This window comes from Psittacula echo (assembly GCF_963264785.1).
Source record: "Psittacula echo genome assembly, chromosome: 17".
In the NCBI taxonomy this organism is placed as follows: domain Eukaryota; kingdom Metazoa; phylum Chordata; class Aves; order Psittaciformes; family Psittacidae; genus Psittacula; species Psittacula echo.
Window position 1 is genome coordinate 7,337,449 of NC_137753.1, and position 27,870 is coordinate 7,365,318.

The 27,870-nt window shown below is 57.4% G+C and overlaps 1 protein-coding gene across 1 annotated transcript; it reads left to right on the forward strand.

Moving 5' to 3' along the window:
• Positions 1-15,776: 15,776 nt before the first annotated feature.
• PHC2 (polyhomeotic homolog 2) lies at positions 15,777-27,417 on the forward strand. Its single transcript, XM_080631476.1, has 15 exons — positions 15,777-15,842; positions 18,782-18,969; positions 19,039-19,197; positions 19,273-19,350; positions 20,271-20,426; positions 20,900-21,004; positions 21,075-21,273; positions 21,878-22,194; positions 23,201-23,318; positions 24,382-24,590; positions 24,717-24,846; positions 24,958-25,072; positions 25,157-25,298; positions 25,383-25,689; positions 26,621-27,417. Exons 2-15 carry the CDS (start codon positions 18,826-18,828, stop codon positions 26,773-26,775), a joined length of 2,334 nt encoding a protein of 777 aa, XP_080487602.1. The 5' UTR covers positions 15,777-15,842; positions 18,782-18,825; the 3' UTR covers positions 26,776-27,417.
• Positions 27,418-27,870: the final 453 nt, after the last annotated feature.

Here is a 27,870-nt window from a genome sequence, read left to right on the forward strand (position 1 = left end):
TTCCTTTATTTCTGCTTTATTTTAATTTTTATTCTTTTTTTCTTTCTTTACTTCCTCATCCTTTTCTATTTTATCCTTTTTCTTTTTTACCCTTTTCTCCTTTCATTTTTCCCTTTATTTTTCCACTCCTTTACTTTTGCCCTGGTCTATTCCCCCATCATTTGACATCTCCTTCCTTTAAAGCCGTGTCTTTATTTCACCACCCGTACTCCTGCAGCCTTCCTCCTGCATTCGTTCATTCCCTCATCAATCACTTCCACATTCAGTTGCTGTTGCTGTTGCATTAGTTTAGCTCTTCTATCACTTCGATCATGTTTAGTTTCCCATTTGCTTCCTTCTTGCCTGGCTTTTTTGGGATTTTCATGTATTCTTTATTTCAGTTTATTTTATTATTTATTCATCATTATTTCATTTTATATTTATTTTATTCATTTTTATCCCCCCACAGGTTCATTTCCTTTCTGTTTAGCTTCTTCTTTCCATTTTCGCCTTCTTTTTCCTTCCAAACGGCCACTCTGCGCCTCACTTCTGCGTTATTCATTCCATTATTTCCATTTCTGCCTTCACTTATTTTGCACAGTTTTCCTTTTGCCTCGTTTTCCTTTACATTCTTTCATTGTCACATCATTTATTCTTTTCCTTTTGCATTATTCTTCAAATAAACCAATCCATTTTGCCCATTTCCCACCATTTTTCCCCATATCCAGCCTTTCCAGCGCATCTTCTCGCTGCCCAGGCACATCGACCCCAGCTCGCCCCCAGCCTTCCACTCGTTATGCCCCATGTCTGCCAAGACCCAGGGCTAAATCCATTCAAAACCCTATTTTAAAGCCATTTAAATGGAATATTTCCTTTCTGAAATACAAGAATTAGAATTAAACTTATCATTATTATTACTGCAGAGGGTGGATGGGGTTCTGGGTGATGGGTAGAGCAGGAAAAGGGGGTTTAGGGGACTGTGAAGGGGCGGCATGCTCTAATCTGGGCTTATCTTTAGGTTTATGGCTTTAAGCTGGCTCTAACTGCATAAATATCCCTCTTGGGGGGGGCTGTTGATGTAAAAAGTAGCTTTGGGGGTGGAAATGCAGCTCCCTGGGCCCCCCCCCCAATGCACAATGGGTGTCAAGGGGTGGAAAAATCAGCTTAATGGGGACCCGGTGCTGCAGAAATGGCTCTTTTGGGGGTCCCATAGTGCAAAAATAGGTTTATTGGGGGATATCAGGCTGGGAAAATGAGGTTCATTGGGAAACCCCACACTGCAAAGGAAATGGGTCTGATGAGCTGGAAAAGGGGGGCTCTTGAAGACCCCAGCACTGCAGGAATGGGTTTATCGGGGGACCCCAATCCTGCAGAAAGGGGTGTTTTGAGGGATCCCCTACCTCAAAAATAGGTTTACTGGGGGATTCCAGCGCTGCAGAACTGGGTTTTTTGGGGGGAATCCCAATGCAGAAGTAATGGGTCTCTTGGGAAACCACATCCTCCAAGAACTGATCTTTTTTGGGGGGATTCTAACCCTGCAAAAATAGGTTTATCATTGGGAGACCATGGTGGAAAAATGAGGGGTTTGGGGGACCCCAATAATGAAAAGAATGGGGTTATATTGGGGGGGGGGTGAAATGAATCTTGGTGGAGACCCCATGCTGCAAAACCAGGTCTGTTTGGGGGGACCCAAACCCGCCTACAGCAGGGACTGGGAGGGTTGCTCCAGTGTTGGGGATCCTGCAGGTTTGAGGGTGCAGCCGGCCCTGGCAAGGACTTTTCTGCCCTAAAATGGGGATTTTTGGGTGCGTTTTTCAGGCTGTGTTTGCTGAAGGACCAGGTCGGGGATCAGGGAATTAGGAGATCAGCAGGAAAAATCACACGGGGATAAGAAGCGGCCCCTGAGCCACAAACCGAGGGGGCTGCCGCCGGTGACGCCGTTTCCCAAAACCAGGCTTTTGCAGCTTTAATCCTTATTTGGGGGCTCAAGGGCACTTCCCACGTGGAATAGCCTGGGAAATCCCTGGGACCTTTGATGCAAACCTGGAAACCCACTTTGCAATCCTGGGGTGCCTCATAATAAGCTTAGGGACGCCACTGTGTAAATCAGGGCCCTGCTCTGAACACTGGGACGCCATGTGATAAATCTAAGGTGCCTTTTCTTCACCCTGGGTGCCTTTTTACAGCACTGGGACCCCTTTTTGCAACCCTGGAGGGCTTTTTCCATGCGTGGAGCCCCTTTCGGCCAACCTGATGCTCTGTTTCCTCTCTCCCATTGACCGAGCATCATTTGGCAAAGCATCTTGATCCCCTGTGAAAGGCAGGGAGGCTGCAACGTTTCTTGCCTCCACATCCCCACGCTCAATGGGACAGCTTCAGCATCAAATGTCTTCCCCATGAGGGTCGTATCCAACCCCAGAGGGGATGTTTGCATCTCCCTCACCTTCCTGGCCATAAAAGAAAGAGGATTGGGGGGCATCTTAAGAGCAAAACCCAGGGGTCTGTTTATGTATAATGCATTGCTTAAGAATAGAAAGGCTGGGACTTCTCATTGCTTGCCTTTAGGGGCTGTTATGTAGCTTGAAGAATTAGAGTTTTGCTGGATTTCTATCATCCACTTCCATTCCTGGGCATGATTTCCCACTCCCAAGCAGGAAAAAAACTCTTAATATATATAAATATATATACTAATAATGTATTTATTATTATTATTATTATGCACTTCTAAAACCAAGCCTAAAAGCTGCAGGAGGATGCTTGAGGGCAGCGCTATGGGTCGAGATTCCCATAAACCCAGGCTAAGCAGCAGACCCAGACATGGGATTTGGGAGCACGTGGCCCAGCAGGAAATACTTGCAAGCATCTATAGTTTGATTTCAGCCTGATGAATAACGGGTCTGTTCTTCCTTAGGAGCTGGTGAGGGATTGAGCTGAAGGCAGCCACGTTTGAGGTTGGGCTCTCCCTTTCCATGCTGGTCCCTTTGCAGGGAAAAGGGGTTATCAATGTATACCTTCGTATTTTACATGTAACTATATATATATATATGGGATGTGTGTAAATAGAGATTATAGCGTAGCTCAGACTGAGGGATTTCAAAGCTCCCCCCAGCGCTGCAAGAATCATAAATACAACCCAAATCCCCTTTTTTCTCCACTTTAAACACCGGGATGGACCCACTGCATTGGGCATCTTCCCCTTCCACGTGTCCCTGCCGCTGCGTGGGACGCCGGGATGCTAATCCTGGAAAACTCTGCCGGGAAGGATTTATTGGGGGGGGGGCAGGGGGAACCCCATTAAATCAGTGCATTTCATAGGCCCCATGGGCTCTGCAGGCGGGTGAGGGGCTGCGGTGGGACGTGCTGGTCGTGGCAGCTCCATGGGGCCGGGCAGGGTGGATCCGGGGCTTTATTTACATTAAGTTGCTCCCGCTGGTGCATGGGGCTGGAAAATAGAAAGCGACGGCTCCGGCGGCTCCGTTGGCCCCGGCCCCATCCTCTCCCGGCTTGCTGAGCTGGAATAATGGGCAGGGTTTTTGTTCGAGGTTATCCCACTCTCGAGGCGGGTTTATTGCTGCTGCTGAGGTAGAAAATGCAACCGAGAGGGGAAGGAGGCTGAACCCAGAGGGGTTCCTGCACCTCCGGGGCTTCCATTGCCCTAAGCCATGGGAACGTTGCGGTGGAATTGGGGCTGGTTTAAGGTAAATTTGGGTCTTCAGGCAGGTTTGGTGCCATCCTCTCTGGGAGCACCCTTCACATCGCTGGGGTTGCTGTTGCATCCTCCTTTTACCCTCCTTTTCATCAGCATCCCCCAGCCCCGCTCCCCCGTATCTCCCAATGTGCATTGACCTGGGAATCTTGGTGACCCTACACTGGTCCTTCCTTTGTTTGCTTGACCTGGGAGGGTCCAAACTGGCCACATCATCCCAAGAAGGTGGCACCAACCCAAGGGGCAAATGTCTTGACTGGGACTGCAGTGATAGGACAAGGGGTAACGGGTTCAAACTGAAACAGGGGAAGTTTAGATTGGATCTAAGGAAGAAATTCTTTACTGAGAGGGTGCTGAGGCACTGGAATGGGTTGCCCAGGGAGGTTGTGAATGCTCTATCCCTGGCGGTGTTCAAGGCCAGGTTGGATGAGGCCTTGGGTGCCATGGTTTAGTGTGGGGTGTCCCTGCCCATGGCAGGGGGGTTGGAACTGGATGATCTTAAGGTCCTTTCCAACCCTAACTATTCTGTGATTCTATGCTCTAAAGAGAATGCTGGAAATGCCAATTTGCTCCTCAGGGAAAGAGCCATCACCTTCCCTTGGCCGTGGGGCTGTGACTTCTGGTTGGAGGAGAAAGCCTGGTTGATATCTCAGCCTCTTCTCCCTCGTCCTTCTCCGCGGAGCAGCGTGGCTCATCCAACCCGATGCTATTCGCATCCTTGTTGGGAGAGCAGGAACTCCAGGCTGACTCAAACGGAAGCAAAGACTCAGTTTCAAAGGGTAGGAAAAGGAAGAAGCCGAGTGGTAGATAAATAATCACAGCCCAGGAGAGCAAAGCGGGAGGATGCAACCCCATGGAAAGAGTGGGAATAGGGTTGAGTTTCACTTGGGACCCTGCATCCAACCCGTGGTGTTCTTGGTGTGAACAAGAGATGCAGGTCTTGGTGTGAGCAAGGGATGAAGGTCTTGACATGGGTAAAAGATGCAGCAAGGCTGAGCTGGAGAACCAGAGCATGAAAAGGAGGAGCTGGAGCTAACATTGAGGATAAGCACAGCTTGGGGATCTCGGTTGCTTTGGGTGGACCAAGTGGCATGCAAAGCCACCAGGAACTTCGCATAGGGAGCTCCCCAAGTTTGCATGCTCCTGGCTCCCATTCACATGCAGCTCAGAGCAGTGCAATGAGGCTTTGGCCCTTGTGGTCTTAATGTCAGCCAGAAACTGAAGCTGGAGGAGAAAATCAACCAGCAATGGGTCAGCAGTGGGCAAAGTGAGAAGCGTTGCGTGTCCAAGTGCTCCCCATTGCTCCCAGAGGTGGCCAAGGCAGCTTTTGTCCCCAGATCTCTCAATAGAGCAATGAGAAGGACTTGAGCTGAGGGAAGACTTTGTGTCAATGACCTCAAAGTGACTCAAAACCGTCTGGCTGGGAAGGAGCTGAGCAGGGATGGATGGAGCTGCACGGCTCCAGCCATGTCCCAGTTCCATCACATGGGAAGAGCATCACCCATAGCATCCACCCATAAAGGCCCTGGAGGGGAGAGCTTAAACCTTGACTTGGTTTGGGGTTGGATGTCTATGATGTGTCTGAGTAAAGCTGCTGGAGGTGACACCACGCTTATTTTGCCCTAAAATTGCATTATGTGCCCCAAAAGCAATGTGAAATCAGGCTGGGTGCAGCTGTGGGATATGGTCACCCACTCATAGACAAACCTACCCAGCATTTGGACAAGAGACCTAATTCCATGGAATTACATCCTCAGCATCCCGATACCAGTCTCAATGGCCAGGCCCATCCCATCTAAGCCCAGTTTGCATCCTAAATCCACTGTTTACCTCCTGCAATTGGAGATAAGAGCCTGGATCTGGAACCGCTCCCACCAGTGCAGGTGATGCTGAGCCTGGCTCACTGCCACATTAAATAACCTGGGAAGAGCTTGCCCTGTTTATTTTTCCTTGCCAGCATTCCCAAGATCCAAGCGGATCATTCCCAATGGGTGGTGGGACCTTCCTGGTGATGAGCAACTATACTGGGCTTGTAGCATCTTTATCAGAGCCAAGCTCCTGGTGTGCAAAGATTCTGGAGGTGATTGCACCCTACTTAAGGATGGATGCTCTTGGAGGAAGGGGGTTTGCATCTCCCCAATGCCATCTGACAGTGGGATGGCCAAGCAAAGTCACGGTGTGCTCCAAAATGTACCCCAATCCTCCATGAATTATCAGCAGCACTTCACCCCTGCTCTAGAAAATGGCTTTTTGGGCAAATTTGGGTGGTTTCTCCAACAAACCAGCTCCCTGAGAGGTGCCTTGGAGCTGAGTGAGGGGCTGTGGAGCATCCCCAGTGCATCACCGTGCATCTCCAGCATGGGGAGGGCATCAGATTGCTGCTCAATGCACGCATAAAGGGATCAACACCCTGTACCTGCAGGAAAAAGCCACCCAACTCCATTTGTTCCACCAAAACCCCACCATTCCACTAAGCAACGGAGGGATCTCAGCTTGACATCCCCATCGGGATGCAGGTTCAGCATCAGCGCTGGGTTTTCCTGGCGTGATAAATAAACCTAGGAGTATTTGCTTTGCTTTGAGGGGTGCTCCTGGCAAACCTGGCCGAGTTCCCCAGGATTTAGCGGTGATAACATCTTTGTTCCTCCTAAGAAAAGTCAAAATACCCGGAGCAGGTTCTCCGGGAGCTTCTCCAAGGGTACAAATCCACGCAGGAGGTTCCCAAGCTCCCATGGGTGACTGGACCCACGCAACCGGTTGTGAGGCTGGTGAATCACTGCACTCAACGTGGGTGAAAACCCTTCAACCCAGGCTCCTCTGCCTTTATTTGGGATAGCAGGGATGAAAAACAAGCGCTTGGGATGGGCCGGAAACTTCTCAGACCAGTTGTGCCATGTCATCCCCAACCCCATCCCAAAATGATCCCTCCTTGCTGCTTTCATCTCAGCATCTCGCTCCGGCAAGTTGGGATTTGGGATTGCAAATAGGACTGCTGGGGGGAAGTCCTTCCAAAGGCATTTCCATCCCAGATCTGTTGCAATTCAGACCTTCATGTATGTCATTTTTATGAGGGATGATGCTGAACATTCTCCACAGTGCAAAGCAGGGACTGAAAGCGCCATCCGATCCCACTGGAAATAGGGAAAAGCTTAAAAGGGAAGTGAAATCTCACCATAGATTGGGAGTAACCCAAATAAGAGGGAAAAAAGCCCAGAAATCTATAAGACAGAGATAAAAGCTGATTTATGAAATGGTTTTGTTGCATTTTGTCCTCAATCTGCAGCAAAATGATGGTGAATGGAGGTTCAGCATCACAAGCAGGTTGGTGGTACCCAAAGGGATACCCAATTGAGAGGTGGAAAAGCCATAACTAGGGTCAGGAATGAGGCAATAATTCCTTATTTAAGGGAAAATTAATTATTTTTTCCCAAGGGAAAACCCTAGGAAGACAACACTTGGATTTAGATTGGATCAATGGCTAAGGCCAAGGAGGGAATGCTCAGTGCTGCTTTGGAGTTTTCCCAGCCAATCCATGGTATTTGGCTTCCTTGAGGTGGGATTGCTCATCAAACCAGGGCTGGGGTGGGATTTTATTGGCTTTTGCATGGAGTAAATGCCTGCAGAGAAGTAACTCTTGCAATTAGAGGGGCTGGTTTCCTCTGTCTGAGTCACGAGTCTATAGCAGAGGCTGGAAGAAGGGTTAAATTCCTTCCAAAATGATGACAATGCAAATAATTCCCTGGATTTATGGTGTGTACTTGGGTCTTCCTTCAAACTTAAAAATGATAGATATAATCATTTTTAATCATTTTTAATCATTTTTAATGATAAATATAATCTTGCTAATTTAATGGGTAACTTTTCCTGGTTAAAAACAAGGGGGATTGAAGCAAAGTGATGCGCAGGGGTAGGTGAGACCAAGCCCAGGATGGCCCAGCCAGGACAACAGCATCATTTTCCAGCCATTCCCGAAAAATCCCAACCTCAGGTGATGCTGTGGGAGAAGCAGAGATGGAGCTGGGGATCACTGGTGGCTCTCATAGATCTCAAAACCCATTCTGGGGCTTCCCCTTCCTTGCCTTCACAACGTTCTCACTCAGCAGCAGCGTGGGGGCCCTCCACTTCCAGGAGAAATCCAAGTGTTTTCCAGCCTAAGTTTGGTTTATGGGCTATCCTGCAGCAATGCTCTTTAATTTCTGTCCCCATCGAAGGCCCCTCAGCAAGTGGGAATGTTGGGAGCTGCTCATTACGCACCCAGGAATTTGGCTTAAATGGGATGGAGCGAGGTGGGAAGGGGGGAACCACGGGAGGAGTGGGACTACTCTGATGCGGGAGGAGCAACCACGTGTAAACCTATTGCAAGCCCGTTGTAAGCCTATTACAACCCTGTTGCAAGCCTCTCACATGCCTGTTGCAAGCCCACACAAGCCTATTACAAGCCTGTTCAAGCCCATTGTAAGCCCCTTGCAAGTTCATTGCAATACCCACTGCAAGCCCATTGCAAGCTCCTTTCAACCCCATTGCAAGCTCCTTTCAACCCCATTGCAAGACTGCTATAAGCCACTTGCAAGCCCATTGCAAGCCCATGGCAAGCATATTGTAAATTCACTGCATGACTGTTGCTGGCTCATCCCAAGTTTATTGTAAACCCATTACTAACTCCTTGCAACTCCATTGCATGCCTGTGGCAAGTGTATTACAATCCCATTGCAAGCGCAATGTAATCCTATAACAAGCCCATTGCAAGCCTGTTGCAAACCCATTGTAAGGCCCTTGCAAGTCCATTGCAAGCCCACTTCAAGCCTGTTGCAAGCCCCTCGCAATCGCATCGCATCCCCCCATGGAGAGGTCCCTTCCACAGAGCCAAGGGGGTTTTCCACCCTCCCCTGGGCTCCAGCCCACTCCTTCAAGCAGTGATTCAGAGCAGCCTGAGGAGAGGACTTGGGGGTGTTGGTCAATGAGGACCTGGCTTCAGTGAGCGCTTGAGCCCAGAACCCCCCCCTGTGCTGGGCTGCACCCCCAGAGCGGGAGCAGCAGCTCAGGGAGGGGATCCTGCCCCTCTGCTGTGCTCTGGGGAGACCCCACTTGCAGCACTGTGTGCGGTGCTGGGGTCCTCAGGATAAGGACACGGAGCTGTTGGAGCAAGTCCAGAGGAGGCCACGAGGATGCTCAGGGGCTGGAGCAGCTCCTGTATGGAGCCAGGCTGAGAACATTGGGGCTGTTCAGCCTGGAGAAGAGAAGCTGCGTGGAGACCTCAGAGCAGCTTCCAGTGTCTGAAGGGGGCCTACAAGGATGCTGGAAAGGGGCTCTTCATCAGGGACTGGAGCAATAGGACAAGGGGTAACGGGTTAGAACTGAAACGGGAGAAGTTCAGGTTGGAGATAAGGCAGAAGCTCTTCCCTGTGAGGGTGCTGAGGCGCTGGCCCAGGGTGCCCAGAGGAGCTGTGGCTGCCCCATCCCTGGCAGTGTTCAAGGCCAGGTTGGACACAGGGGCTTGGAGCAAGCTGCTCCAGTGGAAGGGGTCCCTGCCCGTGGCAGGGGTTGGAGCTGGAGGAGCTTTAAGGTCCCTTTAACCCAAACCAGGCTGGGATTCTGAGATTCTCTGATTCATCTCCCACTTTTGCAGCTGCTTTTCCTTAAATCCTGGAAAGCAAAGGAGAGGACAGGGAAATCTCTCTGGGATGGTCTGACACAGGGGGCAGCCCTGGGAATGCTGGAAGCACCACAAGGGCTTTGGGAAACCTCCATGGGAATCCCCCAGCCGGGTTTTGGGGATGGGGAGCTAGAACTGGGAGCTGGGATTTGGCTTCCTGAGACGGGCTGAGTCTGGCCTGCCTGGGTGGCCTGAAGGGATTGCAAGCCCATTGCAAGCTCATTGTAAACCCCTTGTAGATCCATTGTGAGCCTCTTGCAAGCCCATTGCAAGCCTATTACAAGCCCATTGCAAACCTTGGAAGCCCGTTGAAGGCCCATAGCAAATCCCTTGCAAGCCAAATACAAATCCATTGGAAGCCTATTGTAAACCCACTGGAAACCTGTTGCAAGCCCCTTTCAAGCCCATTGCAAGCCCACTGCACGCCCATTGCAAACCCATTGCAAATCCATTGTAAACCCTTTGCAAACCTGCTACAAGCCTCTTTCAAGCCCATTGCATTTGCTAGCCCATTGCAAGCCCCTTTCAAGCCTAATGCAAGCTTATTGCAGACTCATTGGAAGCCCATTGCAAACCCCTTGCAAACCCATGGCATGATCATCTCAAGCCCATTGCCAGCCCATTGAAGCCCCTTTCAAGCCCATTCCCACCTCCTTGTGCAAATGCATCGCAAACCTATTGCAAGCTTACCACAAGCCCATTGCAAGCTCGTAGCAAGCTCTCGGCTCTCCGTCCCACTCAAGCCCCCACCTCCCCGATCCCGATCTTCCCATCTTTCCCATTGGAAAAACGAGGGAGACACCAAAGGACACAGAAACCCCAAACCTCTTCCCCGGGCCTCACCCCAGCGCTGCCCCCCTACCCCGGGCCCCGAGGCCTCATTAGGGCTCATTAAGGAAGCTCCCGTCTCGCTTTTCCAAGCTGTCGGTGCCCATTAACATCCCGGTGCCTCCGCCCCGGCCCGCGGGCTGGGAACGGGACGGCCCCGGGAGGATCAAAGGAGTCCGGTGTCCAGCTCCAGCGGGGCAGAATAATTTAATAGAGAAGCTTATCATTTATTTGCACAAGGGGGGTTCGCTATTACCGGGGGTTTATTTGCTTTGCCATGGCCAGTCTGGATTCATCCCGTAAATCTCCGCTGGCAGCTCCGTCTGCTCCCATCCCCCGGGAAAACGGAGCGAGGTTTTTGTGGGGTTTTTTTTAAGTTAAGCTCAAAATTTTGGTCAAATTCCACTTTTCTCTTTCCAGGGAAGTCAAAATTTACTGGAAAGGCTGGGATGGGCCAGGGGGAGGCAGCGGATGCTGGTGTGGAACCACTGCTCTCTGCTGGAGCAGCTGCGTTTCCTACAGCGGAGCCAGAGCCCGATAGCACCGGGATGGAGCAGGGCAGGAGGAGGAGGAGGGGGGATGATGCTGGAGCAGCCCTGTCCCGAGCATTCCCAGGCAGGGAAAAGCAGGTGGTGGTGGAGATCCCACTGCCCTGTGGACAGCGGTGCAGTGCCCAGCACTGCATCCCCCTACCCAGCACTGCATCCTCCTTCCCAGCACTGCATCCCCCTACCCAACACTGCATCCTCCTTCCCAGCACTGCATCCTCCTTCCCAGCACTGCATCCCTCTCCCCAGTGCTGGGATTCATGGAAAGCTCTTGTTCAGCTGCTTACGGAACAGTGTCTGCATGTGTCCCACATGTGTCCTGCATATGTCCTATGTGTGTCCCACATGGGTCCTGCCTATATCCCACATGTTTCCCATGTGTGTCCCATCTCAAGCTCCGCTGGGCACTGCTTATTTCCTCTTTAGGACATTGGAGCCTGCTGCAAACCCACTCAGAGCCTCATCCCTCCATGGGTGCTGGGAGCACAGGGTGCAGAGCGAGGAAACCCAGCACTGGGTGTTCCTTTGGGCTCTGGGTACCAGAATCCCAAATCCCTCACGGATGTGTGGTACCCATCCCACTTGGCCAGTGGTAAATGCACTGGTATCCAATGCACTGACGTTCAATGCACCAGCACCCAATGCACCAACACCAAATGTACCAACCCTCAATGCTCTGGTTGGTGCTCTGATGTTTAATGCAGTTTCCAAATTAATTGGGGTGATTTGATTAACCTGATGGAGTTGATGAACAGGTGACACAAGGAGGTTGAAGGCACATGGATCACAGTGCTGATTTGGCACCCAGTGGGATTTCTAGCTGAAAAAGAGGCTGGATCCTATGGGATATTACATATCCTATATATTATATATGAAGGTCAGGTTGGATGGGGCTTGGAACAGCCTGCTCTAGTGGAAGGTGTTTCTGCCCGTGGCAGGGGTTGGAACTGGATGAGCTTTAAGATCCCTTCCAACCCAAATCGTTCCACGATTCTATGATATTCCTGACTTAAGCATTAACGCTGGTAAATTGAAGTGTTAATTGCAGGGAGATGAATGCATTCTTCAAACAAGGCAACACTGATGGAATTGGTGTGTTTTGGGATGGACAGATGGTGGGGCTGGAGCTGACACCAAATGGATGGGAATCGCAATTTCTGCTCCATAAGCCAAAACCGGAGGATTTGGGGTAAAAACCAGGGGGTTGTGGAAAAGAAACCCAACCAAAGCACCCTGCAACCAGCCAAAACTGTGCCCAAAAAGGTCTAAATTGGAGCATCCAGAAGCAGCGGGGGAGGGGGAACCGCGTCAGCGATTTCCTTTGGAAAAATACCCGAATCCATCGGGAATAAACGAAAAACCCTCCAGAGGCGCCTGGAAACATCCGAGTGACCGGGGTCAGCCCCGCTCCGCACCTCCCTGAGCAGGATGGGGGCGCTGGAGCTGGGGGGTCCGAGCAGGGAGCAGGGACTGGGGGGAACCCCGGGGGAGGGAGGGGGAAGAGCCCCCAGCCCCGTTAAAACCACCCCGGCGGCGGCAGGACGGGAGGCGGTGACACCGGATGGCAGCGGCACCGCGGTGCGACCCCCGGCGCGGCGCAGAGCCCGAGCTTCGTCACCAGAAAGCCTCTTTTTCCCCCCTAAAAAAGCCTTTTTATCCAAAAAGCCTTTTTTAACCCTCAAAAAAAGGCTCCTTTTAAAAAAGTCCAATTTCGATCTAAAAAGTCCTTTTTTTCCTCCAAGAAAGCATTTCTCACTCTTTTTTCAGAAAAACGTTTCATTTTTTTCTCGAAAAAGCACCTTTTTTCTCCAAAAAATCCTTTCATTTTTCACAAAAAACTCTTTTCCCCGGGAAAAAGCCCATTTTTTACAAAAACTTGATTATTTTCCCCAAAACCACCTCTTTTCCCAAAAAAACCTTATATTTTCCCAAAGAAAAAGTGCCTCTTTTTTTTTTTTTGCAAAAAAATTTTAAAAAATCTTCAAAAAGTCTTTTTTCCTCAATAAAGCACCCTTTTTTAATAACATTTTCTTTTATTTAAAAAACGCCATTTTTTCTCCAAACCTCACTTTTTTATCCCAGAAAAACCTTCCCCCCAAAAAACCTTTTCTCAAACAAAACTTCTGGTTTATCCCCCAAAAGGCCCTTTTTTCCCCAATCCCATTTTTCTTTTTCAAGAATCCTTTTTCCCCCAAAAAACTCTATTTTTTTCCCAAAACTTCCCCTCCAAAAAAGTGCCTTTTTTTAAAAAAAAAAAAAAAAGTCCCTTTTCCAAAATGCTCTTTATTTTTTCCCACAAGGCCTTTTTCCCAATAAAACCCCCTTTTTATCCAAAAAAAACCCCCCATTTTTCCCCAAAACATCCCTTTTTCCTAAAAACACCTTTATTTTTACTTAAAAAGCTCTTTCCCCCCCCCCCCCAACCCCCCGTTTTTCCCCCCTTAGCCCCCGTTCCGCGGGGCCGGGCGCACTCGCCGCCGGAGGCCGCAGGTTGCGGATATGAACCGGCTCCGGCTGCGGCTCCGCTCCCATCACAAATATCCGGCTCCATTGTTCGGGCCGCGCCGCGTCCGCGCTTTGTTCCCTCGGGACCTTTTTGAACCACACAAATATTTGCCGAGCCCGAACGCACCGGAATTTTCCCCCCCCTCCCCCCCCTTTATTTTTGGGGGGAAGGGGCAGAAATTGGCTTTTTTGTACCTTCGGAGGGAAATTTCCGGCTGGAAACCCAGCCCTGGGCGTGCTGGGAGCTCAATGGGGGCCCCGCTGCGCGGACACAATGCGCAGTTTTGGTTAAAAGCTTTTCCTGCCCGGTTCCCCGGAGCGATCGGGAATTGCATCCCACCGGCATCATCGTGGCACGGGGCCCGCGGGATGCGCGGGGAGCATCGGGGCTCCCGCGTCTTAGGGGGTGATGTGGGGATGGGGTGAGGGATGCGGGATGGGGACCCCAAAGTGAAGCCGCGGTCCGATGGGCATCGTTGGGTACCACTGGGTGGTACCCAATGGGAGAGATGGGGGATGTCATCACCGGGCAGGCGGGTTTGGGCTGAAACGGGCTCGGTTTGGGCCATACACAGGGCCCAGGGTGTCCTGAGGGAAAAGGGGGGGGGGAAAGGGGATTAAAAGGAGGGAGAGGTGGGAAAAATGGGGGGGAAAAGGGGGTGAAACGGGAGGAAAAGGGAGGAAAAGGAGGGAGAAGGGTAAAGGGGGTGAATGTAAGGAAAAAGAGGAGGGGAAAGAAGGGGAAAGGGAAGGAATGGGGAAAAGGGGTGAAAAGAAGGGAAAAAAGGCGAGGAAAAGGGAAAAAGGAAAAAAGGGGGAAAAGGGAAGGAGAAAAGGGAAAAAAGGGGAGAAATGGCAAAAGGGAAAAAAGGAAAAATGGGAAAAGGGAAAAAAGGGGGCAAAGAGAAAAAAAGGAAAAGAAAAAAAGTAAGAAAAGAGTGAAAGGAGGAAAATGGGAAAAGGGAAAAAATGAAAAGATGAAAAAGGGAAAAGCAAAGAAAAAAAGGAGGAAAAAAGGGGGGAAAGTGGCAAAAAGGTGCAAAAGGGAAAAGAAAGAAAAGTGCAAAAGGGGAGAAAAGAGGGGGAAATGAGAAAATTTAAAAAACCGAAGGAAATAACAAAGGGAAAACAGAATAAAAGGGGGGAAGAAAATAAAAAAGGGGAGAAAGGGGAAAAGGGGGAACGGGAGCATGGAGCGGCGGAGCAAGGAATCGCTGGAGCATTGGAGCAATGAGGCGGCTCCGCCTCACCCTGATGGGGCCCAAGCCCTAGGCAGGCGGCAGCGCCCTCTGGTGACAGCAGCGTGAAGCCCAAAGAGCGGCCCAGCGCCCCCAGCCCGTGCCCCCAGTCCGCTTCCCTGGGGTCCCCCCATAGCCCCTACAGCCTCCCCTGACCCCTCCGGTGCCCTCCCAACCCCTCCGCTCCCCCCAGTAGCTCCCAGTGCCCCCCAAAGGGGTCCCACTGCAGATCCTCGAGTCCCGTTTGCACCCCCGAGCCTGTCCGGAGCGGGTGCTCCCCTTCCCCTCGCCCCCCCGCGCTATGGACCCTCACGGATGCATCCCCGGACCCGCTGCGGGTGGATGGGTCCTAAGCGCCACCAACCCCACTGGTACCCGCCCCGGGCACTCCGGTGAACCCCAGGCAGAACCGGGGTGACCTCAGGCAGCACCGGAACCGGTGCCACCACCCCTGCACCGTGGTACCCTGTGATACCGGGCCCTGGGCACCCCCGGAGTGATGCTGGGTGATCCTAGGCAGCACCGGGGACACCGATATCCTGCCGGTACCGGCCCTGCGCACGCCCAGGAGCACCCCAGGGTGACCCCAGGTGACCCCTGGCAACACCAAGGGACACCGGGGATCTGTGCCACCACCCCTCCTGTGCAGCATCCTACCGGTACCGGCAATGGGCACCCCCGGGGTGACGCTGAGTGACCCCGGTCAATACCGAGGACCGGTGTCACAACCCCTCCGGTGCAGCATCCTGCCGATCCCGGTGCCGAGCACCCCCGGGGTGACCCTGGATAACCCCAGGGGACACAAGGACCGGTGCCACCGTGGCACGGCGCCGGTATTAGCCCAGCGTGACCCTGAATGACCCCGGGCAGCACCGGACCGGTGCCAGCATCCTCATGGTGCAGCATCCTCCGGTATCGGCACCGAGCATCCCCGGGGGCGCCCCCGGGTGACCCTGGATGACCCCAGGGACCACCCCCCCATCTCCGCCGCTGCACTCGACCCTGGGTCCCTGAGTGGTGACCCCGGGTGACCCCGGACATCACCGGTACCGGTGTCCCCAGCACCGGGTCTCCCCCCCCAACACCGTTGCCATGGTGACCGCCCCCCTCCCCACGTTGCCATGGCGAGGCGCGAGCGGCGGCCGCCGTCGCGCGGCGGGCGCGGGGCTCGGTGGGCGTGTCCGCCGTAGCGGGCGTGGCCGTGATTGGCCCTGGCGGTGCCACGTGACGCGCGGAGGAATGCAAATGAGCTCTGGCGTCGGGGCCGCCGCGCCGCCGCCTGAGGGAGGAGGGAGCGGCCGCGGGACCCCGGGACAACCGGACACCCCCGGCTGCCCGCCGCGACATGGCCGCGCCCGGCGGGGCCCGCTCCGACCGGGCCGCAGGTACCGCGCTCGCCGCCGCTACCGGGCCCCGGCCGCTTTGTCTGGGCCGGGCCGGGGCCCGTGGGGGGGGGGGGGGGGCCTGGGGGGTGTGTGTGTGAGGTGAGGGGGGGCTGCGCATGCGCCCTGCGCCGTGCCTCAGTTTACCCACCGCGGGCCTGGGCAACACTGGAGCCCCTGTTGTGCCCCCCCCCCGCTATATCCCCCATTGTGCCCTCCCATTTATAGCCCCCCTATTATAACTCCCAGTTATGGCCCTCTTCCCCCGTTATAACCCCCCCTTTATAGCTCTCCTTGTTATAACCCCCGTTATAGCCCCTCTCCCTTTATAACCTCCCCCCCCCGTTAATCCCCCCTAGTTATAGCCCTCCCTCTATTATAGTCCCCACTGTTATACCCCCTGGTTATAGCCCACTCCCTATTGTAGTTCCCCTCCTGTACCCCTCACTTATAGCCCTCCTCTTATTATATCCCCTCCCTTATACTCCCTGGTTATAACTCCCCCCCACTGTAGCCCTCCCATTATACCCCACTACCCCGTGCCCCCTCCCCTCGTTTCGTCCCCCATTCCCATTCCAGCGCTCGCTGTTCCACCTTATTACCCCTGCAGTGTCATTTCCTGCATGTTTTTTCCCATCCACCCCCCTCTATAGTGCATCCTGCCCCCCAATATCCTACCCCCTATATCACAGCACACGCACCCCCGTATCCCACACCCTCTATCCCATCCACACCCCTCGGTATCTCATTCCCCCTGTCTCATCCTCCCCCCAGTATCCCATTCCCCCATCTTATTCCCTTTCCGCTTTCCCTCTCCTTTCCCTCACTATCCCATCATGCCCCCCTCTATCCCATCCCCCTCTATCCCATTCCCCAGTATCCCATCCTCCTCTTTCCCATTCTCTGCTTCTATCCCATTCCCCTCTATCCCAGCCCACCCTCCATCTAAACACACCCCCCACTATAATTGCCCCTATCCTTTTGCCACCCCCATTATGGGCTCAGCTTGGGAGGTTTCCAACTCTGTGCTCCCCTCCCCAGCAGTGCAGGAATTCCTCCTGCTTTTGTTCATTTTGGGTGGGTTTCATGGGGTTTGGGGGGTCAGAAGTGGGTTTCTCCTGAGGAGGGTTGCTGCGGGTGAGGATGGGGGGTCAGACCCATGACACATGAGTGATGGGGGCTCTTCCTGCTGCGACTGGCTCTGGATTGTCCCAGCCTGGTCCCTCTGTGTCGGTCACCGTGGTGGCTCCGTGTCACCCAGTGCCACCAGTGGAGAAATGTGTCCATGCCTTCCCAAATGGAAACGCTTCCCAAACTTCCTCCTGGTCGTGGCGGACATGAGCCAGGGACAGGCCTGAGGCTGGGCTGTGTGCAGGGACGTGGTGTGAGGCAGCGGTGGGGATGCCACCCTGGGCATGCATCCATCCTACCTGGGGACAGTGACACCCTCAGGGGACACAGCCCCGCAGGCCACCAAGGCAGGGACATCACTGCCATGTGTGGGTGCTGAGCTGGGGCTGGAGGTGGCTGCTGTGGGGGCCGCGGCCACCAAACCACCCGCTGTGGCCGCTGTCCATGGTCTGCAGCGCCCTGCACTGCTGTGCCTGCTGCCATGGTGATGGCACCCATCCTGGTGGCACCCATGGCCTGGCTGCCTGTCCTGGGTGCCACAGGCAGGTAACAGAGGTTCCTTGGTGAGTGTGGTGGCCATGGGTGGCTGTTGGTGACCGTGGAGCCTCATTGCTCCACGGTGGCTGTGGTGATGATGGCACTGCCCTCTGTCCCTGTTGTCTTCCTGTCCTTCCATCCCTTCCTTCCTTCCATTCATCCCTCTCCTATGTCTGTCTGTCCTTCCTTCCATCTTTCCTCCCCTTTGTCTCTTCCCACTGTCCATCCTTCCTCCCCTTTGTCCCTTCCCAGTGTCCATCCTTCCTTCCATCCCTGTGTCCCTCTCCTACTTCCGTTCAGCCTTCATTCCATCTCTCTGCCCTTCTGTGCATCCATTGGTCCCTCTTGTCCTTCCATCTGTATTTACTCTGTCCTTCCATCCCTTTCCTCCTTTCTTCTGCCCATCCTTTTCTGTGATGGTCCATCCATCCTGCTCTCTATCCCTGTCCTCGTCCTCTCTGTTTCTCTGTCCCTCCTTCCATTCATCCCTTTCCTACATCAATCCATCCTTCCCTCTGTCATAGAATCCCAGCCTGCTTTGGGTTGGAAGGGACCTTAAAGCTCACCCAGCTCCAACCCCCTGCCACGGGCAGGGACCCCTTCCACTGGAGCAGCTTGCTCCAAGCCCCTGTGTCCAACCTGGCCTTGAACACTGCCAGGGATGGGGCAGCCACAGCTTCTCTGGGCACCCTGGGCCAGCGCCTCAGCACCCTCACAGGGAAGAGCTTCTGCCTTATCTCTAACCTGAACTTGCCCTGTTTCAGTTTGAACCCATCACCCCTTGTCCTGTCACTGCAGTCCCTGATGAAGAGTCCATCCCCAGCATCCCTATAGCCCCCCTTCAGATACTGGAAGCTGCTCTGAGGTCTCCACACAGCTTCTCTTCTCCAGGCTGAACAGCCCCAATTTTCTCAGCCTATCCACCCCTCCTTTCTTCCCTCCCTCCTTCCGTCCTGCCCTTGGTCTTTGTTCTCTTCCATCCCTTTCCTACTTCCTTCTCTCCTGGCCTCCTTCTGTCCTTCCCTCCTGCCCTTTGTCCCTTCCCTTCTTCCCTTTTTCCTTCTGTCCATCCATCCCCCTCCTCCTCCCATCCTTCCTCTGTCCCTCCCTGCAGCCATGCCTTCATCTCTCCCTTCCTTCCAGCATCCCTCTCTCCAGCCAGCCCTTTCCTCCATCCTTCAGCCCCCAGGGCAGGACCATAACCCCCAGTGATACCACACCGTGTGTCCCCCACATGCACAGCACCACCATAACTGTGCCCCATCTCCCCGCAGCTCCCGCCTGACCCCCGCAGCCCCACGGCGCCCAGCTCTGCGCCATGGACAACGAGCAGCTCCCGGCAGCTCCGGCCTCCAGCAGTGCCGGCGGCACCGCCACGACACCCAACAGCACCGGCACGGCGCGCCCGGCAGCGCCGCAGATCTCCGTGTACAGCGGCATCCCCGACCGGCAGACGGTGCAGGTGAGGGACGTGGGTCCGGGGTTGGGGTTTGGGGGTGCAGCCCAGGACCCACATCACCCCCCACTGCAGGTGATCCAGCAGGCGCTGCACCGGCAGCCCAACACGGCGGCGCAGTACCTGCAGCAGATGTACGCGGCACAGCAGCAGCACCTCATGCTGCAGACGGCAGCGTTGCAGCAGCAGCACCTCACCAGTGCCCAGCTCCAGAGCCTGGCTGCTGTGCAGCAGGTAAGGGCGGCAGGGCCGGTGGCACCCATGGGTGCTGCAGGGCAGCAGGAGAGTGACACTCGGTGCTGTTCACAGGCCAGTCTGGCAGCCAACAGGCAGAGCAGCTCCTCGGGGGGTAACAGCACCCAGCCAGCTCCAGCGCAGCAGCCCACGGTGAGTGCCCAGTCCTTCCATCCTATCCATCCCATCCTGGAGGGTAGGAAGCCCTGCAGAGGGATCTGGATGGGCTGGACTGGTGGGTTGTGCCAATGGGATGAGGTTCAACAAAGCTCACTGCTGAGTCTTGCACTTGGGCCACAACAACCCCCTGCAATGCTCCAGGCTTGGGGAAGAGTGGCTGGAAACTGCTCATGGAAAAGGACCCGGAGGTGCTGATTGATGGAGCTGAGCATGAGCAGCTTGTGCCCAGGCAGTCAGGAAGCCCCCAGCATCCTGGCCTGGATCAGCACCAGTGCGGCAGCAGGGCCAGGGCAGGGATTGTGCCCCTGCACTGGGCACTGGGGAGGCTGCACCTCGAATCCTGTGTTCAGCTCTGGGCCCCTCACTACAAGAGAGACATTGAGGGACTGGAGCGGGGCCAGAGAAGGGCACTGGAGCTGGTGCAGGGCCTGGAGCACAGTGTGATGGGGAAGGGCTGAGGGACCTGGGGGGTTCAGTCTGGAGAATAGAAGGCTCAGGGGGGACCTGATCGCTCCCTACAAGTGCCTGAGAGGAGGATGGAGCCAGGAGGGGTCTGGGCTCTGCTCCCAAGGAACAAGGGATGGGACAAGAGGAACCGGCCTCAAGCTGCACCAGGGCAGGTTTAGATGGAGCTGAGGAACAATTCCTGCCCCAAAGGGTGCTCAGGCATTGGAACAGGCTGCCCAGGGCAGGGCTGCAGGCACCGTCCCTGCAAGTGTTCATACCCCGTGGAGATGAGGCCTCAGTGCCATGGGTTAGGGGTGGCCTTGGCAGTGCTGGGAATGGTTGGACTGGATGATCCTAAAGGTCTTTTCCAGCCTGGCTCATTCTGTGATTCTATCCCACCCCTCCCCATACCCCGACACGGCACGACTGGCCTGGTCTCTGTGCAGATGAACCTGTCCCCATCACCAGCGCAGCTGCTGACGCGGGCGCAGAGCGTGGCACCCGGTGCAGCCGGCATGGCACAACAGGCTGTGCTGCTGGGCAACGCCGCCTCGCCCGCCCTCACCGCCAGCCAGGCCCAGATGTACCTGCGGGCACAGATGGTAAGAGGGCACCGGGGGTGGCCGGCACCCGTTGAGTGCTCTTTCACTGGTATGGGTGCCCATGGTCCCATTGCAGGGTGGGCAGCACACCTAGAGGATTGTTGACCCTGCAGGGTGGACATCATCCAGCAGCAGAGTGGTCAGGACCATTAGGGTGCCCATCATCTAGTTACGGGGTGGTCAGGACCTATTGGGTATTCATCATCCCACTGTGGGGTGACCAGGACTTATGGGGTACCCATGGTCCCATTGCAGAGTGGCCAGTACCCTACAGGGTCCCTGACCCATTGAGTACCCATGCACGTGGGTTGCCTGGGACACATAGGGTGCCCATTGTCCCACAGCAGCATGGCCAGGGCTTGTGGGTTGCTCGGGACCCACTGTCCGTAGGGACATGGAAGGCAGGGAATGGGACACAAATGGGGTGTCCTCCCCACATCAGGGTCCCGCACACCCTCTCTCTGCCCCCCTAGCTCATCTTCACACCCACGGGTCCCGTCAGCGCTGTCCGACCCGAGAGCCCTGCTCCAGCCCCACCACCAGCCCCACCGCCCGCCCCACCGCCTGCTGCCCCCCAGGTGAGCCCCCCAAACCCCACCCCCAGCCCCCCAACAACCCCCGGCCCTCCCTGACCCGCTGCTGTTGCAGGTGCACAGCCTGGCCCTGCGCCCTGCCGGCCCCCACCTCCCTGCCCTGGCCATGAAGCCCCCCGCCGGGGCGCCCCCCCGTGCTGGTCCCCCACGAGGACCGCCCCCAGATCCCCCTACTGAGCACCTCAAGAAGGCCGAGCCCCCCGATGCCCGTGCCCAGCCCCTGGCCCGTGCCACGGCCCCCGCTGCTGCCACTGGTAAGTGCTGCGGCCGCGTTCACTCTGAAGCCTAATGAGGGGCTGTGTGCCCTGTGTGAGGCAGCAGCCCCAAAACCCACTCCAGGGGGGTTTCATCCCCACCTCGGGGGCTCAAAGGCAGGGCAGGGGGGGGCTCAACCCTCAGCAGAGCAGCCTGTGTGGGGTGTTCACCCTGAAACCCAATGATGGTCTGTGCTGGTGTTGTCTATATGTTGGCTTCCTGCTTGTATTTGGGTGCTTGTGGGTCAACCCCCCCTCTCTGAGGGTGTCTGGGAGGGCCTTGGCACCCACAGTACCTAGAGGGGACCCTGGGGTGAGGCTCTGCAGTGGGGTACAGGGGGTTGGAGCAGTGAGGTGTGGGCCTGGGGACCCTATGGGGTGACAGAACCTGGGGTTGCTGTGCTGGTGTGGCCCACAAAATCAAGGGGACACGGGGGGGCACCTGTTCCTGTGCCTGCAGGCACAGCAGGAGCTGGTTATCGATAGGCACCAGAGTGAACGGATGCCTGAGTGAGGAGCAGCCTTATGGAGGGGGGACAATCCTGGGGTTGGGGTCCTTTGGGGCTGAGGTGCTGGTGCCAAAGGGGGGTCCCTGTCTCCGCAGCCTACGCCCCGCTGCAGCCCCCCCAGTTCGTGCAGCAGCCACCGAAACCGATGCAGCCACAGCAGCAGCAGCCGCAGCAGTTTGTGATCCAGCAGCAGCAGCCGCTGCCCCCCCGTGGGCAGCCCCCCCCGGGCCCCCCTGCTGCCCCCCAACTGCATCCGCTGCCCCCCGCCAGCCCCGGCCCAGCCCCGCAGCCCAAGGCCGGGGTCCCCTTGGGGCCGGGGGGTGAGGGTGGCCCCCCCAATGGCCACGCAGCCCCCCGCAAGTTCCAGCACGCCTCGGCTGTCATCCTGCAGCTGCAGCCACCCGGCGCCACGGTGAGGGGCACCCCGGGCACCCCCCAGGGGGCATGAGCCCTGCACATGTGTGTGCAACAGTGGGGGTGTGCAGGTGTGCCTGAGCCCCACATGTGTGTGTGTGTGTGAGCCCCACGTGTGTGCGTGCAGACAGGCCAGAGCCCTGCATGTGTGTGTGTGCATGCAAGTGGTCCCTGCACAGGTGCGTGTGCATCTGGTGCACATGTGTGTGCACACATGCACCTGATCTGTCTGCACATGTGTGTAATCCATGCACATCTGTGTCCATGTGTGCTTGATCCATGGGTCACTGATCCATGTGTGTGCATGTGCAATGTGTACCTGGTCCATGCACGCTGTGTGTGAGCCCCTTGGCCTGACCTGTGCACATACATGTGCACATGTACTCCTGATCTCTGCATGTATGCTTAATCCATGTGTACCAGATCCATGCACACGTGTGTGAAGGTTTGCCACACCCCTGCATGTGGGTGCCTGGTCTGTGCACACCCATGTGCAGACATGTTGGCCTGATCCTTGCACATGAGCATGTATGGGTGCTGTGCACGGGGGGGGGGGGTGCATGCACCTGCTCTGTGCATGTTTGTCCATGAGCTGTGTGTGCCAGCTCCATGTGTGGTGGATCCTTGCACACGTGTGTGCATGGGTCAGCTGGGCCCATGCACACGTGTGTCTGTGCATGATACGTGTGTGTCTGTGTGCGTGATACATGTGTGTCTGTGTGCGTGATACATGTGTGTCTGTGTGCGTGATACATGTGTGTCTGTGGGCTTGAGCCACATACCTGTGTGTGCACACATGTGACAGACCCACCATGTAACTGTGAGCACACGTGTTGCAGGTCGTACACATGTGAGCATGCACATTAATGTGTGTGTGGACACGCGTGTGACTGTGGACACGTGTGTGGATGTGTGTACACATGTGCCTGCTTGCCCCACACGCGTGTGCAGGCCCCCCTGACCGCACACCCGTGTGTGTGTGTCCGTGTTCCCCGTCCCCGCAGCCCCCACCCGCCATCCCCGAGGGCTCCCGCCGGGACCCACCGCCGGCCCCGAGCAGCGCCGCCAGCCCCCCCGCCGCCCCTCCGGGCACCCCCGACGGCGAGCGGCCCCCGGCGCACGGTAAGACCCAGGGGCGGCGCTGCCCCCCCCCGAATCAGCCCCGTGCCCCCCACCCCGGTGACCGCCGGCGGCGAGGGACGAGCGCGGAGGGTTCCCGCCACTTGCGGGCACCGGAGCTGTAGCCACGCCCCCATTTAAGCCACGCCTCCAAGAGGCCTCGCCCCCCTGGCGGCGTGGGCGCGCGCGCGGCGGCGGCCAATAGGAGCGCGAGGGGGGCGTGCCCTGCGCCGGGCCCCGCCCTTCCCCTCGCAGCAGCCGCCGCCGCCCCGGCCCGGCCCCGCCGCTGCCGCCGCCTTTGTCCGCGCTGCGCCGCCGCCGCCCGCCCTGCGCCGCCTTTGTTCGCGCCATGGGGCCGCCGAGCCGCTGAGCGCCGCCGGTGAGTGCGGCCCGGCCCGGCCCCGCCCCGTCTCGGTGCGCCTCGGCCTGGCCCGGCCCGACTCGGCCCAGCGGGGCGGCGGCGGTAGCGGGCGGGCGCTGACCTCACTTCCGCATCCGCCCCCCCGCCGCCGCCGCCACCCCCCGCTGCCGGTCCCGGCTCCGCAGCCCCGGCCTGGGCGCAGGTAGGGGCGGGGGGAGCGGGAGCCGCCGCCGGACAAAGGTGCCGCGGCCTACCGGGGCCTAGCGAGGCCTGCCGGGGCCGCACCGGGCCGTGCGGGGGGGAACGGGGCCTTACCGGGGTGTAACGGGTCTCACTGGGGTGGAGGGGGCCTTACCGGACACACAGGACCTTACATGGGGACGCCGCGTCCCACCGGGGTGTTTCGGGCTTTGCTGGGGGCCGCACTGGGTCCCATCGGGGCCGCCCGAGCGCTCTCCGGTCTGTACCGGGCTGTTCGGGGCTCTGCGAACCCCACCGAGGGGGGTTCGGATGTCGCCTCCCCCCGCTACCGCAGCGCCCTGTGGCTGTAGCGGTGCTCCCGGGCCCGCACGGGAGCGGCAGCAGCTGCTCCGCCGCCCCCCGCCGCCCAGCTGTATGGTAATCCCGGCGTCAGCGCCGGCGTCACCGCGTCCCCCGTAACCACCGAGTCTGTGTCTCTGTGTGTGTGTGTGCCCCCCTCGGCAGAGCCGCCCGCAGAGCGCCTTCATGCCCAGCCGCCGGCCCTCGCCAGCGTTCCCGGCATGACCTCGGGCACCGGCAGCTCTGCCTCCACCGTCGCCGGCGCTGCCCCCCATAATGGTGAGAACAAACCGCCTCAGGCCATCGTGAAACCGCAGATCCTCACCCACGTTATCGAGGGCTTCGTCATCCAGGAAGGGGCAGAACCGTTCCCGGTAACGTTATTTCCTCACGGATCCTTGCTTTCTTCCCCTCCCAGCTCTGTTGAGCCTGGATTGTGTGTGGGGTTGGCCGGGGGGGGGGGGGTTTAGGGGGCACCCATTCGTGTTGTCCCGCCGCAGGTGGGACGCTCCTCGTTGCTGGTGGGGAACCTGAAGAAGAAGTATGCGCAGGAGCTGCTGGCTGAGAAGCTCCCGCCGCAGGACAACACCACCACCACCGACTCCGAGATGGAGGAGCCCTATCTCCAAGGTAGCGCCCGGCCCCCCAAGCCGAGGGGGGGGTGCTATGGGGGGGGGTGCTATGTCCTTAAGGCTGAGCTGGTTGCGTTTCTCTCTCTGGGTGTCGCTCCGCGCCCCCCAGAATCCAAAGAGGAGGGGAACCCCCCCAAACTGAAGTGTGAGCTCTGCGGCCGCGTCGACTTCGCCTACAAGTTCAAGCGCTCCAAGCGCTTCTGCTCCATGGCTTGTGCCAAGAGGTACGAAAACACCCCCGAAGCATAACCAGCGCACCCCATAGCGCAGTGGGGCCCTGACCCCCCTGCGTCCTGTCCCCCCCATAGGTACAACGTGGGCTGCACGAAGCGGGTGGGTTTGTTCCACCCCGACCGCAGCAAACTGCAGAAACCCGGCGGCCCCCCCCACGGCCGGCGCCGCGCCTGCAAGGGGACGCTGCCCGCGCTCAGCAAAGACACCAAGAAGCAGGTGAGGGTGGGATTCACCCCTTGGAACGCGGTGGGGAGGGGGGGCACTCACCCACATGAGGCCGGCGCTGCTCCGTCCCCGCAGCCGCCGGTGTCTCTGCCGCCGGGTTCGGTGCCTCTTTCCGTGACGGCGTCGTTGCAGCTCAACCACAGCCAGGAGGACTCGAGCCGCTGCTCGGATAACTCCAGCTACGAGGAGCCGCTGTCGCCCATCTCCGCCAGCTCCTCCACATCCCGCCGGCGCCAGGGCGAGCGCGACCTGGAGCTGCGTGACATGGAGCTGCCCGACGTGCACGTCCGAGACCTGCCCGGCATCGGCCACCGCTTCCTGCCCAGCGAGCCCAGCAAGTGGAACGTGGAGGATGTCTACGAGTTCATCCGCTCGCTGCCGGGTGCGGAGCGGGGATGGGCACCCCAAAACCATGGGGGGGTGGGTTTGGAGGGGGTGTTTCAGAGCAGAGGGTGATGGGCACCCCGAAACCATGGTGATCAGGGGTGGGTTTTGGGGTGAGGAGCAGGGAGGGATAACCCCATAACCCCATAACCATGGAGTTGAGGGGTGGGTTTGGGGTGAGGAGCAGGGAGGGATAACCCCATAACCATGGAGTGAGGGGTGGGTTTGGGGTGTTTCTGAGCAGAGGATGAGGAGTAGCAAGGGGGTACCCCATAACCATGGGGTGGATGGTTTGGGGGGGATGTTTCTGAGCCCAGGGATGAGGAGCAGGCATAGGACAGGGTGGGAAATGGTTTTTGGGGTGTTTCTGAGGGACACCCACGTAACGGCAGGGTCGGGGGGGTGGGTTTGGGATGTTTCTGAGCAGAGGGTAAGGGGCACCCCAGAACCATGGGGTTGAGTGGATGGAGAAGAGCAATGAGAGCACCCCAATACCCTGCTGTGGGAGATGGGTTTTAGGGCGTCTGTGAGCCCAGGGGTGTCTGCAGTGAGGGGCACCCCATACCCATGGGGTACGGGTTGGTTTTGGGGTGTCTCTGAGGTGCACCCCATACCCACAGGGTAGGAGGGGATGGTTTTTGGGGTGTTTCTGAGTGGACGGTGAGGCGCAGTGAAGGGCACCCCAAAACCTTGGGGTGGGAGGTGGGTTTTGGGGTACCTCTGAGCCTGTTTTGGGGTCTATCAGCCTGTTCTGGGGTGTCTCTGAGCCTGTTTTGGTGTCCCTGACCCTGTTTTGGGGTCCCTGTCCCTGTTTTGGGGGGTCTCTCTCCCTGTTTTGAGGTCTCTCTCCCTGTTTTGAGGTCTCTCTCCCTGTTTTGGGGTCTCTCTCCCTGTTTTGGGGTCTCTCTGACCCCGGCCCCCCCTCGCAGGCTGCCAGGAGATCGCGGAGGAGTTCCGGGCGCAGGAGATCGACGGCCAGGCGCTGCTGCTGCTCAAGGAGGATCACCTCATGAGCACCATGAACATCAAACTGGGGCCGGCCCTCAAGATCTACGCCCGCATCAGCATGCTCAAGGACTCCTAGAGCCGGTGGGGTGGGGGCACCCATGGGACACCCCCTCTCACACCCCCCACATCCCGCCCCCCCCCCGGCCCCCCCAAACCCCTGCCTGGCTTCCAAGGGGGAGGCTGGGGTTGGGGGGAGGTCACTGCTGAGCACAACCCAGCCCCGGGTCCCCCGGGGTGTGTAAATAGCCCCTAGCTTTAGCCCCCCCCACCCCGGGGGGGTCCCCCCGCATACCCTGGCAGGGAGGGGGGTTCCCCACATCCCCCCATGTGCCCCCCCCCATTCCCCCCCCCCCGCAGCGGCAGGGTGAAGCAGGACGGTTGCCTTAATGTGGGCCCCCTCCCCCGGCTGGGATTTGGGCTCCTGGTCATGGGGGGGGGTGGATTTTCGGGCTCCCCCCCCCCCGGGGGTGGTGTTGGGGGGGGAGGGTGGTTAAGGGGGGGGGCGGTCACAGAGGAGGCGTCAACCCCTCAGTATGGGGCTGTGTTGGGGGCACCTCATGAGGGGAGGGGGGTGGTGGGCCCCCTCCCCCCCCAGGTCAGGACCCCCCCCCTCCCCCCCGGGGCTTTTTAAGAAAAGGAAAGAAAAGAAAAAAAAAAAATTAAGGAAAATCCCCCCCGGCCCCTCCCCCCCCCCTTTTTTTTCCCGGATTTTTTTTGTTTTTAATAAACACAGAAAAAACCCACATTTAAAAGGGAACACGGGGGGGCCCCCCCTCCAAGGGCCACCGTGGCGGGGGGGGGACCCTGGCTGCCCCCCAAGTTGGGGGGGGTTGAGGTTTGTGTGCGTGGTCCCTCCCCCGTGAGTCCCAATGGGAGATGGGGGCTGAAGTGGGGACATAAAGGGAGGGGGACACACACAGGAGGGGACACCTATGGGGGTGACATGGACCCGGGGCCGGGCCCCATGGGGGGCCATGGTGAGGGGCCGCATCCTTGAAGCTGGTACCCATAGGGGTGGGTGGCCCTGGGGGTGGTACCCTCTGTGACCCAGGTGCCCTGATGGCAGTGGCCATTGGGGTGTCCCTGGAAGTGGTGGCTCTGATGGTGACAGGTCCAGGGCTGCCGTGTCCCCATTGCTGGTGGCCATAGGACTGCCGTGTCCCCATTGCCG